A 14,510-nucleotide genomic window follows, 5' to 3' on the forward strand; every position below is an offset into this window, starting at 1 on the left:
TAACCATTACTATATGTTAACACTGGTCAAAGTTTGTATTTTGCAACCCCTCCCACGGGAACTGTGGGGGATTAAATCGTCCCCAAAGGCATAGTTTTAAGTTTTTCGACTATGGTGAATAAAATGGCTATCTCAGAATTTTGATCCGGTGACTTTGGGGAAAAATAAGCGTGGGAGGGGGCCTAGGTGACCTCCAATTTTTTTGGTCACTTAAAAATGGCACTAGAGCTTTTAGTTTCCGTTAGAATGAGCCCTCTTGCGACATTCTAGGACCACTGAGTTGATACGATCACCCCAGGGAAAAAACAACAAAAACAAAACAAAAAACAAATAAACACGCATCCATGATCTGTCTTCTGGCACAAAATGCGAAATTCCACATTTTTCTAGATAGGAGCTTGAAATTTCTACATTCGGGTTTTGTCATACGCTGAATCTGACGGCATGATTTTCGTTAAGATTTTATGACTTTTAATGGGTGTTTCCCCCCTATTTTCTGAAATAAGGCAAATTTTCTCAGGCTCGTAACTTTTGATGGTTAAGACTAAACTTGATGAAACTTATATATTTAAAATCAGTATTAAAATGCAATTCTTTTGATGTTACTATTGGTACCAAAAGTTTGTTGACTACGCTGAATAAAATGGCTATCTCAGAATTTTGATTCGTTGACTTTGGGAAAATAATTAGCGTGGGAGGGGGCCTAGGTGCCCTCCAATGTTTTTTGGTCACTTAAAAAGGGCACTAGAACTTTTCATTTCCGTTAGAATGAGCCCTCTCGCAACATTCTAGGACCACTGGGTTGATACGATCACCCCTGGGGAAAAAAACAACAACAAACAAACAAACAAACAAATAAACACGCATCCGTGATCTGCCTTCTGGCAAAAAATACAAAATTCCACATTTTTGTTGATAGGAGCTTGAAACTTCTACAATAGGGTTCTCTAATACGTTGAATGTGATGGTGTGATTTTCGTTAAGATTCTATGACTTTTACGGGGTGTTTCTTAAATAAAGCAAATTTTCTAAGGCTCGTAACTAATGATGGGTAAGACTAAACTTGGTGAAACTTATATATTTAAAGTCAGCATTAAAATGCAATTCTTTTGATGTAGCTATTGGTAGCAAAATTTTTTTTAGAGTTTTAGATTTTTTAGAGTTTTGGTTACTATTGAGCCGGGTCGCTCCTTACTACAGTTCGTTACCACGAACTGTTTGATATAACCTTGACAAGCTTGCATGTTGCGCTTATTATGAAATTAGTTACTTCTAAAATGAATATTCTTTTTATTTTGTTTTCAGAGGAGAGCTTTACGAGCGGGTGTTTGGTTTACCGATGAGAGCTGCACTTAGTCCTCTGTTGGCAAACCTTTCATGAATTTTTTTTTTAAACCTCCGCTATACATAGTTTTAGACTTTCCTCTCGTTTCTGAAGCAGATTCTTCGTTGATGTAGATTGTATTTGGAAACACGGTTTTGAATCCCTAGACCTCTTCCATAAACATTTAAGAACGAGTTTTGATAAAAAAATATAAAATTTACAGTGGACTTTTGAAGAAAACAAAAAGCCACGTTTTCTCGACATCTTATTAATTAAAAGAGATTTCTATTTGCTTTTCTCAATCTACAGAAAGCCTTCGCACAGCGATATGTTTCTGATTTTTCACTCGTGTCACCCTGTTTCGATGAAAAGAGGTGTTATAATTTATAATTTCGGTATATATATATATATATATATATATATATATATATATATATATATATATATATATATATATATATATATATATATATATATATATATATAATATAATATATAATTATATAATTAAATATAATAAATAATATATAATAAATAAAATAATATAATAAATAATATATAATTAATATATAATTTATAATTCGGTTATAATATAAGAGGTGTTATAGTTTAATAATTATAATTTATAATTTATTATATAATATAATTTATAATTTTTTATAATTTATAGTTCCGATGAAAAGAGGTGTTATAATGTTATAATTTAATTAGTGGATAAGGCTTTCAAAATTCGTTCCCAGGAATTCCGGGATTCAGAGTTTTTGTGTTTAAAGGACATTTTATTTTGTAATGGCTACGCAATTAAATTCAGAAACGAAATATTAGAAAATAGATGTATTAAACATAACATTAAAATAATTACAGTTTCATAGTCTTTAGAATTGAATTTAACGAAAAACAGTGGAGTATCTCTTTACCATATGTGCCGTGTCTAGGGGAAAAACTTAAACGGATTTTACTGGAATATAATATTGATAATATAAAATTGATATTATAAACTAATTGATAATATTTATAAATGAGAATAATTAATATAATGAATTAATATTTAAATAAAATAATAATTTTATTAATAATAAAATAATAAAATAATAATAAAATAATTTAATAAAATAATAATAAATGATAATAATTAATATAATAAAATAATAATTAAATAAAGTAATAACTTAATATTGATAGAATATTGATAATATGAAATATAAAATTTGAATATAATATTTCCCTTCAATAAGACCATTAAGTAGTTTCTTAAATCCTGGGAAGGATTTAACTCAGGGTAATTTGGTTAGAGGGGTTTATAGTATTCCTTGTTTATATGGGAAGTTTTACATTGGCCTTATTCACCGACAATTTGTCGAAAAAAATATTGAGCATCGTAACTCATTGCAAAAAAGCTGTACAATTGAGCAAACCTCCTAAAACCTTTGTTTCAGCTTTGGCACTACCCTGACCATCATGCATATTTCGATGATGTCTTGATCATTTCTAATGATAAAGGTTTTACTCAGTGGGCGAGGGAGGCTATTGAAATAAAAGTATATGCTTGCTAATATTTCAATAAATAGAGATACTGGAAATTTTAATACTGACCAAATTTATACAGTAATTACATCTTTTTGTATGTCACCCCCCCCCCCCCGAGGCCTAGGCAAGGACTATAAGTTAGGCAACTTGTCCATTATTTACATATAGTATATGTTATTGAGAAAAGGTATACATGTTTGACTTCTACTTTCCCAAAATACGAAGGACACTAAGATGAGTCTTTCAGGGAATGTTGAGGGGAGTGATTGAACTAAATCAAAACATGCTATGCATATATGAGTTGCCAAAAGGACGTAACTTGGAGATGATCAATTGACCAAAAGGCAATATTTGTATGCTACTAATACTACTACAACTGCTGCCACTACTATTACCACACTACTCCATTTACAATATTGAGGGAAAATTTGAACTAAATCAAAAAGACGCTATATTCATGCAGATTGTCGAAAGAGCGTACCTCAAGAATCGATTTGGGTATTAACTTGGAACTTTCAGAGAATGGTTAAAGGGGTAGATCATCTGACCAAAACGCAATACGCGGACGCTACTGCTAATACTACTGTCACTGCTACATTTACTACTACAACTACTACTACAACTACACTTACTACTACAACTATTTCTATCGCAGCTACTTGTAAGGTTAGAAGCATTGAGATGAAAACTTCAAGAGGTATATGAGCATACAGGTTATCAAAAGGACATATCAGCAATTTCGTAGCAATGGTTAATTGTATTAAGTTGAAACTTCCAGGACCTGATGAAAAGGGTGTTCTACTGACCAGAAGGTGATATATTAATACTACCGCTGGTACTACTACTACCCCTACTACTATCAATACTATTACTAACAGCATGAATACTACTAATGTGACTACTATTAAAACCATGCCTAAGGGTATGAAGGTGAAATTTCCAAGGAATTTTGAGGGGTGAAGATGAACTGAATCACAACATGCCGTCTCTATGCAGGCGGTGAATAGGATGTAACAGCAATATCTTGGGAACAGTTTGCTGTGTGAAGTTGAAAAAAACAGGACTTGTGGGGGAAAAGGCTGTGGGAGAAAATATTTGCATCCTAGTGCTACTGCTCCTACTCATTCTACTACTACTGCTACTATTATTACTACTTCTACCACTACTAGTGCCACTAAATCTAAGGCTACTACAATTACTTCTATTGCTACTACTAATACTGCTTCTATTAAAACTAACGATATTAAAACAAATATTTTGGGATATTAAAACAAATATTTGGGATACGAGCCTGAGAATATTTGCCTTATTTATGAAAATAGGGGGAAACACCCCCTAAAAGTCGTAAGATCTTAACGAAAATGACACCATCAGATTCAGCGTATCAGAAAACCCTACTGGAGAAGTTTTAAGCTCCTATCTACAAAAATGTGGAATTTTGTATTTTTTGCCAGAAGACAAATCACGGGTGCGTGTTTATTTGTTTGTTTTTTTTTCCCCAGGGGTCATCGTATCGACCAAGTGGTCCTAGAATGTCGCAAGAGGGCTCATTCTAACGGAAATGAAAAGTTCTAGTGCCCTTTTTAAGTGACCAAAAAATTGGAGGGCATCTAGGCCCCCTCCCACGCTCATTTTTTTCCAAAGTCAATGGATCAAAATTTTGAGATAGCCATTTTGTTTAGCATAGTCGAAAACCCTAATAATTATGTCTTTGGGGATGACTTATTCCCCCACAAGCCCTGGGGGAGGGGCTGCAAGTTACAAACTTTGACCAGTGTTTACATATAGTAATGGTTATTTGGAAGTGTACAGACGTTTTCAGGGGGATTTTATTTTGTTAGGGGGTGGGGCTGAGGAGAGGGGGCTATGTTGGAAGATGTTTCCTTGGAGGAATCTGTCATGGGGGGAGACAAATTTAATGAAAAGGGCGCAGGATTCTCTAGCATTACTATAAGAAAACAATGAAAAATAAACATGAAAACGTTTTTTCAAATGAAAGGAAGAAGTAGCATTGAAACTTAAAACGAACAGAGATTATTACGCATTTGAGGGGTTCTAAAAATACTTTAGCATAAAGAGCGAGGATTTAGGAGGAGATAAACACCTTGATCTTTATGCTAAAGTATTTTTAGTAATTTCAACTATTTATTCTACGGCCTTTCTGATTCAGGGGTCATTTTTAAGGAATTAGGACAAAACTTACGATTTAGTGTAAAGAGCGAGGTATTAACGAGGGTACAACCCCCTCGTATACATAATAAAAATATAAGGTTATGAAAGTTTGTTACGTAAGTTAATTCTTAAGTTGCGTATATTTTTTACTAATAAAAACGTTCGTTAAAAATTAAAAGTTCTAGTTGCCTTTTTAAGTAACCGAAAAATTGGAGGGCAACTAGGCCTCCTTCTCTATCCCTTATTTCTCAAAATCGTCTGATCAAAACTAAGAGAAAGCCATTTAGCCAAAAAAAGAATTAATATACGAATTTCATTTTAATAATTTATGCGCGGAGAGCCAAAACCAAACATGCATTCATTCAAAAACGTTCAGAAATTAAATTAAAAAAAAACTAATTTTTTTAGCTGAGAGTAAGGAGCGACATTAAAACTTAAAACGAACAGAAATTACTCCGTATATGAAATGGGTTGTCCCCTCCGCAATCCCTTGCTCTTTACGCTAAAGTTTGACTCTTTGCCACAATTCTACTTTTTAAAACAATTAAAAGCTTTAGCGTAAAGAGTGAGGGATTGCGGAGGGGACAACCCATTTCATATTCGGAGTAATTTCTGTTTGTTATAAGTTTTAATGTCGCTCCTTACTTTCAGCTAAAAAAAATAGTTTTTTTTTATTTAATCATAAGTAGCACTGCTTTATCATAGCTAGTAATATCACTGGTATTTTAAAGAATCTAATTTGATGGGAAATCAGAAGTTCTAGTACCCTTTTTGAGATTCAGAACTTATTGGAGGGCTATCAGCCCACCTCTTTAGCTCATAACTCTCCAAACACATCCAATCAACATTTTAAGACAGCCATTATGTTAACCATTGCTGACTTCTCTTGTAACTACATCCTTAGGACTACTGCGTAGGTTAAACCCTCTCAGATATGCAATTTGCCCATTACGCTTAAAAACTAGATATTACGATGTTAAGATTGAATTTAAACGAACCGTGCGTATGCTCATTGCAAATGAGACATGTAAGCAATATCCTTAGAAGTCTGAGAATATTAAGCTCAAACTTTCTGGCCTACTGCTATTACTACTTCTCCTCTTAAAATTTAACTAAATCAAAAGAGTGTAAGCGTATCCAAGCTGTTAAAGAGCATGGATAGAATTTTTTGCAAATGGCAGTAAATTTTATTTTTCAGGTCAACTAGAGGAGGTATTAAAACTAAATTTAGCATTACTATTTGTGTCAAGATTTTAAAAAGGGTGTACATTGTTAAAAATTGCGGAAAAAGTTTCTCCAGTACACAAATAGCAGGCCAAACTATGAATTCTCTAAAAAGCAGAAAAGATTTCAATTATAATTTTCTTTTTGCCTGAAAAAGACTATCAAACAGTTCATGGTAACGAACTGTAGTAAGGAGCAACCCGGCTCAATAGTAACCAAAACTCTTAAAAAATGGAATTCTTATACCAATAGTTACATCAAAAGAATTTCATTTTAATGCTGATTTTAAATATATAAGTTTCGTCAAGTTTATTCTTACCCATCAAAAGTTACGAGCCTGAGAAAATTTGGCTTATTTTAGAAAATAGGGGAATACAACCCCTAAAAGTCATAGAATCTTAACGAAAATCACACCATCAGATTCAGTGTATCAGAGGACCCTATTGTAGAAGTTTCAAGCTCCTATCTGAAAAAATTTGGAATCTTGTATTTTTTGCCAGAAGGCAGATCACGGATGCGTGTTTATTTGTTTGTTTTTGTTTTTTTCCCAGGGGTGATCGTATCGACCCAGTGGTCCTAGAATCTTACGAGAGGGCTCATTATAACGGAGATGAAAAGTTCAAGTGCCCTTTTTAAGTGACCAAAAATCGAAGGCACCTAGGCCCCCTCCCACGCTAATTATTTTCCCAAAGTCACCCGATCAAAATTCTGAGATGGCTATTTTATTCAACGTAGTCTAAAAACCTTATAACTATGTCTTTGGGGACGACTTGCTCCCGCACAGTCCCCGTGGGAGGGGTTCACAAGTTACAAACTTTGACCAGTGCTTACATATAGTAATGGTTATTGGGAAGTGTACAGACGTTTTCTGGGGGATTTTTAGGTTTGGGGGGGGTGAGAAGAGGGGGATATGTTGGGAGAACATTCCTTGGAGCAATTTGTCATGGGGGAAGAAAAGTTTCATGAAGGGAGCGCAGGATTTTCTAGCATTATTAAGAAAAACAACGAAAAACAAATATGAAAAAGTTTTTTCAACTGAAAGTAAGGAAAAGCATTAAAACTTAAAACAAAGAGAAATTATTACGCATATGATGGGCTCACCTCCTCCTATTACCTCGCTCTTAACGCTAAAGCATTTTTAGTAATTTCAACTATTTATTCTACGACTTTTGTGATTCATGGGTCATTCTTAAGAAGTTGCATTTTTACGTAACCAAAAAATCGGAGGGCAACTAGGCCTCCTCCCCCGCTCGTTTTTTCTTAAAATCATTCGATCAAAACTATGAGAAAGCCAATTAGCCAAAAAAATAAATATGCAAATTTCGTTTTAATTATTGATATGCGGAGAGCCAAAATCAAAACATGCACTGATTCAAAAACGTTCAAAAATTAAATAAAAAAAAACAAGTTTTTTTAACGGAAAGTAAGGAGCGATATAAAAACTTAAAACGAACAAAAATTACTACGTATATGAAAGGGGCTGCTTCCTCATCAACACCCCGCTCTTTACGCTAAAGTTTTTTACTGTTTTAAAAAGTAGAGTTAAGAGATAGAGTCAAACTTTAGCGTAAAGAGCGGGGTGTTGATGAGGAAGCAGTCCCTTTCATATACGAATTAATTTTTGTTCGTTTTAAGTTTTAATGTCGATCCTTACTTTCCGTTAAAAAAAAACTTGTTTTTTTGTTTAATGTCAATATAAAAAGAGCAAAAATCAATTAAAAACACTTTTTCAACAAAACAAAATTCTTTAAAGAAAAGTAAAGAACTCCATTAAACTAAAAATAAGCAAAATAGAATCAAATAATCTGCCAAGCATAAAACAACCACAAATCACCATCAATAAATATTTGAAACACTAAACAAACAAAAATTACAATAAATAAACGAGTCAAACTCAGAAGGAGCAGAAATTAACATGAGAAGGGCTCAAAACCCCTATGCCTTTCCAAGGACAGAAAATAATTTGTAGTATAGTGAAAAGTGAAAAGTTTTAGTGAAAAGTATTAGTTTAATAGAGATCTTTGCTTTTCTTTGAAATACTAATTTTTTGGATTTTTTTTTAATTACTCTATAAAATAATGAAAAGCTTAGATATTTTCCATTCTTTTTGTAAAGACAATATACTAGTGCAATTCTCTTTCATACAAATAAGTTTCGGCCAAAATTCCAGGATAACTAAAGAAGTGTAGTTCCCTACCATTCTTTTGTCGAACCTCATTCTTTTTTACACATAATTTATTTGAATATTGGGCAATCGATTAGTTACGTGATAATAATGCCAATGTCTGCCAATGACATGGCAGATAACGGCACTCTCGACTGGCCTCCAAATAAGACTAGCGAAAATAAAAACCACTCGAACGGCTGGGATGGATGAAACTCTTGGGACCCTAAGTGGTAGTCAGATTGCAGACATCCAATCGTTCAAATACCTCGACTCAATGGTAAACTCGCTGACGAGTCTTCAGAGGAGAACCGGAGCCACATATCGTCAGCCTGGAACGTATTCCTTCAACTACGGAAGGCTCTCTGGAAACGGAGAAAAATTTTGACATGGACGAAGCTCCGAGTGTATTAAGCTATGATTCTCTCTGTTCTCCTCTATGGATGTGAGACGTGGTCACTGAAAGCAGCCGAAGGCATCCACGTCACAGATAGAATCCCAAACGACGAAGTCAAGAGATGATGTGAGGATTGCCGAATCGTCTCTGATATTGTCAAGCAGAGAAGACTGAGATGGTTTGGCCGCACAAAGTGTAGACCAGATCACCATTAAATCAAAAGATGCCTCAAAAATCTACCGCTACGGGTATGAAAGAAGAGAACAGAAGGCCAAAAGAAAACGTGGCTCATGGCAGTTTGATCTGGTGCCAATCGCAGGGCTTCGAAAATACGGCTGTTGTTGGATCGTCAATGGCTGGAGATCGTAAAACCTGCCATTCTCGATCGAAACCTTCGGAAGGAGACTTGTCGTCGTCTGCTGGGTCACACGATGAGCCGGGATTTGGCTTGAACGTGCAACAGGGACAAGTAAGTAAGTATGTAACCAGCTGTTACTTACCTAAAAAGAAATTAAGAAAAAGATATACTGCCCAAACAAAGCAAAAACTTTAAGCAGGAAGTGAAGAGGAAAAGGCACTTTACGTCATTTGCACTTCACTGAAGACGAATGATGTCACAAATATTTTCTTTTGTGCTTGAACATAAAAATAAAATTGCAGTGAAATGAAATCTTGAACTGATGAGCTTTCAGCAGCTAATATCACTAGCTAAACCTTTTTTTAGTTATTTTTAGTGGTTTTTAGTGATTTTTTAGTAGTTTTTAGTGATTTTTTAATACTTTAAGCTTGATTTGCACATTAAAAATAAGTTTCGCTCGTTTTGAGATTTATTTATTTATTTATACTAATGGCTGTTGTATGTTTGTATGCTATGATTGTTTATTTAATTTCTGTTCGTTATGGGTTTCACTAAAAACAATACAACTATCCTTACGCAAAAATGACGTATGTAAGCTCTTGAAATGTTGCAAAATAAACGGACTTAATGCATGTCCGCAACAACTTGATTTTAATTCAAAATCATCTACAGCGGACTCATTAGTTATTTCTAAATTATCCTACAGTGTCTGTTTGAGGCCAAAATTAGCCTTTTGTGGTACAGGATCATTAGAAATGGCACTATGACGGGTTGGAATGTCGCGTGCTGCTTAAAAATGGTCTAGAACTTAGAATGTTCGCTCAATTGAGTACCCACTCACCTTCACAAGAGTTTTGATTAGATTTGGTCGGCTCTGAGGACAAAAACAAACCAGTCCACGACCATTGCTCTCGGAAAAATGTTAATTTTTACCTTCACAAGAGTTTTGATTAGATTTGGTTGGCTCTGTGGACAAAAACAAACCAGTCCACGACCAATGCTCTCGGAAAAATGTGAATTTTTCAGATCGAAAGTAGTAAACTTTATTCAGGCAATATTCAGAAGGAAGATTCTGCCATCAAAGCCTTGTCCCGTTTTTCCTGTATTACACAATATTTTTGAACTTCACTATATTCAACTTATTAGCTATAATTAGCCTATCTACCCTATATTTGCTAATGCTAAGGCCCTCTCCAAAATTTTCACTTCTCCCTTTTCTATCCCTAAAAGTATTCCATAAGTATTTGGCTCTGTTCCAATCTTTCTGCACGTATTGAATCTGATATTGTACCCCTCCATTTGATATCTGAGTTTTCACCATCGTCCCCTCCTTTCAATACGATTCTTAGAATGTTCTCTTCCCTCCTTTTAGCAACACATTATCTCTGATGTGCACTTTCAAACTAGGTAAATCTACATCTTGAGGATCATAAGGATAAAAATTTAAATTGTATCGAATAAAAATTTAGAATAAATCACCGAACGAAAATGATATTTAATAAAATCCTCATTATTTTTTTTTTCTTTTTAGGTGGAAGAGAATCATCCGGAAGTCAAAAAATGTCTAAAACAACAACAGAGACTACCAGTTTTTCGGATAGAAAAGAATTGGAGCATTCATCGTCTACAGCGTTTGAATCAGACGAAGAGTCTCAAATAAAAACTAAAAAGGTTCACGTCCCTAAAATAGACCCACCTCCTCCACAAAAGAAAACTCCAACAGTCGAAACGTTACCGAGAATACCAGAGTGTAGTTTACTAGACACAGATGTTCCTGTGCCAAAAAAAGTGGAATTGAAACCCGAACCGGCAACTTCAGTGGCAGCTGTGATGCAAAAACAGACTGAGTCTGCTTGTGAAAACATGTTAATACCAGAAAACAAGGTCATTAGCATAGAAAGGCCTACTGCTTTAAGTCTTCTGCAGCCTGACAGTGCCCAAGTAAGTCAGGTTTCTAACAAAATAGAAAGACACGATAGTTTAAAAAGTACTGGATCTAATATATCAGCAAAAAATGTTTCCGTTCCTAATGGAGGTATTAGAGGAATGGATTTAATTTATGAAAGCCCAATCATTATAGGAATTCACCCTGATTTCCCTCCTCCTCCAACAGATTTAGACTGGGTATCTGTTAATAGTACTGGGGTTATAAATTTTACGACAGATGGCTTTGTAGCCTGCTCCACCCCAATGGGTTTAACTAGTCCTGTTAGTGACAATGTGTCGGTCGATTTTGGATGTTCTCGGCAAGGGTCTGTTGGAAACATTTCTAAGCGATCAAAGGGAAGTTGTGACCTAGTTGGAATTGATAATTCAGAAATTCGATATATGGACGAAAGCTCTGTTAATGTGTTAACCCCAGTCGTGGGAACACCTCCGTCATCTGTTTGGAATCCAACTATACCCTCCTCAATTTCTCCAGTGAGTACGCCATCATTACCAAGTTATCCGTCTCCTTTTAAAACTCCTGCACATGTTTCTAAGGCAAATGAATCAGGTTCTACCATAATACCAGAAAAATCTGATATTTCTAATACTACCATAGTCCCAGAAATAATTCAAACTGAAAATACAAACGGAAGCTTTGCCTCTCAGGGTACCGTAGTTCAACAAAACACAAATGGTGATGCTAAAGAAAATTTTAGTGATGAGAATAAGTATGAGGTAGATGGTAAACCAAACCTACTTGACTTATCAGAAAAGCAAGATAAAAGTGAAGAACCATCTCCACCTGAAAAGCCTTCGCAGCCAACTGTAAAATTTGCTCCTACTCCTGCTGAAGTTACAAAAGCTTCTAAAGGTGGACCATCAACACCATCCAGTAGCGTAGTTGCCACCTCTGAGGCACAAAGTATTGCCCCCGCTCCTCTTCAGCCTACCTCAAATGATAAGAATAAAAGTTTGAAGCCCAAAAAGGATCTTGTTAAATCATTAGGAAAGAAAATTAAAGTTCGCAGGAAAAAAGTGAGTGGAGAGGAAAGACAAAAATCGAAATCTGAAAATCGTGCACGAAAAGCATTACGAACGATCTCTCTAATCCTAGGTGCTTTTGTTGCGTGTTGGACACCATATCATATTTTTGCGTTAGTGGAAGGTTTTTGCACATCAGATTCTTGCATAAATCCGCATTTATATATGTTTAGTTATTTCTTATGTTATGCAAATAGCCCGATGAATCCATTTTGCTACGCATCAGCTAATCCACAATTTAAGAAAACGTTTACTAGAATATTAAAAGGGGACCTACATGTAACCTGATATTTATTTTTTCGTTGACAATTCTCCATTTATGCCCTTTATATTCTGAAAATATTATATGAAAAATAGTATTTTAATATACGTTCTAATCATTGTGATCATATTTCTTATTGTTTTTATTTTTGTTTTATGTATGAGTTTCAATTTTAAAAGGCGTAATTTTAATAAATAAAAATTATGTATTAAAACTAGTATTTTTCTACATGCACGCAGGATTAGTTGATGACATTGCATAGGTTCCCAAATTTGCCTGAAACTTTGCTCAAGTCAAACTTAATGTAAACCGAAACGATTTTCCAGTACATTTGAAATTTGTAATGCAAAACTGAAGTTTAATTGATAGCTTAATTTAAATTTAAATGAAAAAGGCTTGAAAACAAACTTAAAGAACAGGACTTGTAAGTTTCAGATGACACTAAGACTGCTAATAACTCATTGCAGTACCAATTCATCTGAGGCCAACACAGCCACACATATTTCTCCTCCATCTCAATCTATTCAAAGCCTTCCTCTCTACACTCTCCCAAGAAGTTTCAACTTCTCTTATTTCTCCCCACGACATCTTCCAACTTCGTTCGGGAGTTGGAACTTCGTTGGGGGGCACTTTTCATTTGGCTTAAGACGGTTGGCCGATAAGAACAGTCTTTGGAAATTTGTCATGTTGCATCCACAGAAAATGTCCTTGTCATTTCATTCTTTCTCTTATTTTAGCCCTAGAAAGCGGTAATGAACCACATTTTTCCTACAGCTTACTATTTGAGATACAGTGAGTCAGTAAGATACCCAAAACAGTTCTTAAGCAAAGTCTGTGGAAAATATCTAGAAATTTCTCTTCTGTTTTTCGAAACACCAGCGTTTCAGAAGAATACTTGACAACTGATATAACTGTAGCTCCCAATGTTCTAGCCTTGGTTCGCAGACTTATCTTCCTACCTTCCGAACTTTTTTCAAGTATAAAAAGAGCATCATGGGCCTTGGCTATTCTATTTTTAACATCTTAACTACACCAACCGTCTTTACTAATAAGACTAGCTAGGTAAGTGAAGCTCCTCAGTTTATAGATCTTCTCGTTGCATGATATTACCTCTTCACCTTCACTTATTCCTAGTTTTAGTGACTTTGCCTTCTTGACAATATTTTCAACCCAATCTTAGAACCCTGAAGTTGCAAAACCTTTAAAAGTTCCTTCCTTTTGTTAACATTCTCATCTAGGATGCCTCAATAATCTTCATAGCCTAAGTCAAGGAGATGTTTACTTCCCCATTTGATCCAGAGTTCTCCTATTGCCTTTATTGTGCTCTTTAGAGCGAAGACGATCAAAATGATCGATGTCAATAGGGATATAATAAAACCCTGCTTAACTCCTGATTTAATATGAAACCAGCCACTACCCTCACTTCCTACCTTTTCCAGAGCAATGTTTCTCTCGTACATAGCAGCAATCATTTTAATATGTTTTTTTTATAGAACCACAGGAGGATAGAGGTTAGGACCAAGGATGTGACCTTGTCTAAAGTTCCTCTATCAGCTGAATCAAAGGCTTGCTCATGATCTATAAAACTGAAGACTAGAGGTGTTGAGAGACACAGGCAACTCTGAATTATAAATCTAATGGTGAAATTTATGTCGACCCATCTCTAAGTCTAAAATTATCATCATACTAAGTAAGTTATTTCCTAGAGAGACCAGGCCAATGCCTCTATAGTTAATTAACACACTCACTCTAATCCCCAATCTTGTGGAGGGGCTTAATTAGAATTTTTCTAAAATTCGCTAAGTACTTCCACTTTTTCGGAAATCATATTGATAATCTTCAGTAACTGATCTCTATCCTCACAACAACCATATTTTAAAAAAAACTTATTTACCGCACTATCAACACCTGGGGCTTTATTATTTTTTAATCTTTTCAATACTGTCACAAATTCTTCCTCACATAATAAATTCTCCTTCACTTCCAAAGCGTCACAAACCTTTTCACTCTTTTCTATATCTTTTCTCTTTCCTATATTTAACTGTGACACGTACAGATAGTATCTCCTCTCGTTTTGTCAACATGAGGGACAATACTTTACTGTTACTGCTG

The 14,510-nt window shown here is 34.9% G+C and overlaps 1 protein-coding gene across 1 annotated transcript in view; it reads left to right on the forward strand.

Annotated features, from left to right (window-relative positions):
* LOC136037725 (probable muscarinic acetylcholine receptor gar-1) overlaps positions 1–12,608 on the forward strand; it is a 109,774-nt gene extending 97,166 nt beyond the window's left edge. Inside the window, exon 4 of the mRNA XM_065720494.1 lies at positions 10,698–12,608. Coding sequence (XP_065576566.1) covers positions 10,698–12,424 — 1,727 coding nt within the window. The 3' untranslated portion in view covers positions 12,425–12,608. The remainder of the gene's footprint in view (positions 1–10,697) is intronic.
* Positions 12,609–14,510: the final 1,902 nt, after the last annotated feature.

Source organism: Artemia franciscana, chromosome 17 (assembly GCF_032884065.1).
Source record: "Artemia franciscana chromosome 17, ASM3288406v1, whole genome shotgun sequence".
NCBI classification, from domain to species: domain Eukaryota; kingdom Metazoa; phylum Arthropoda; class Branchiopoda; order Anostraca; family Artemiidae; genus Artemia; species Artemia franciscana.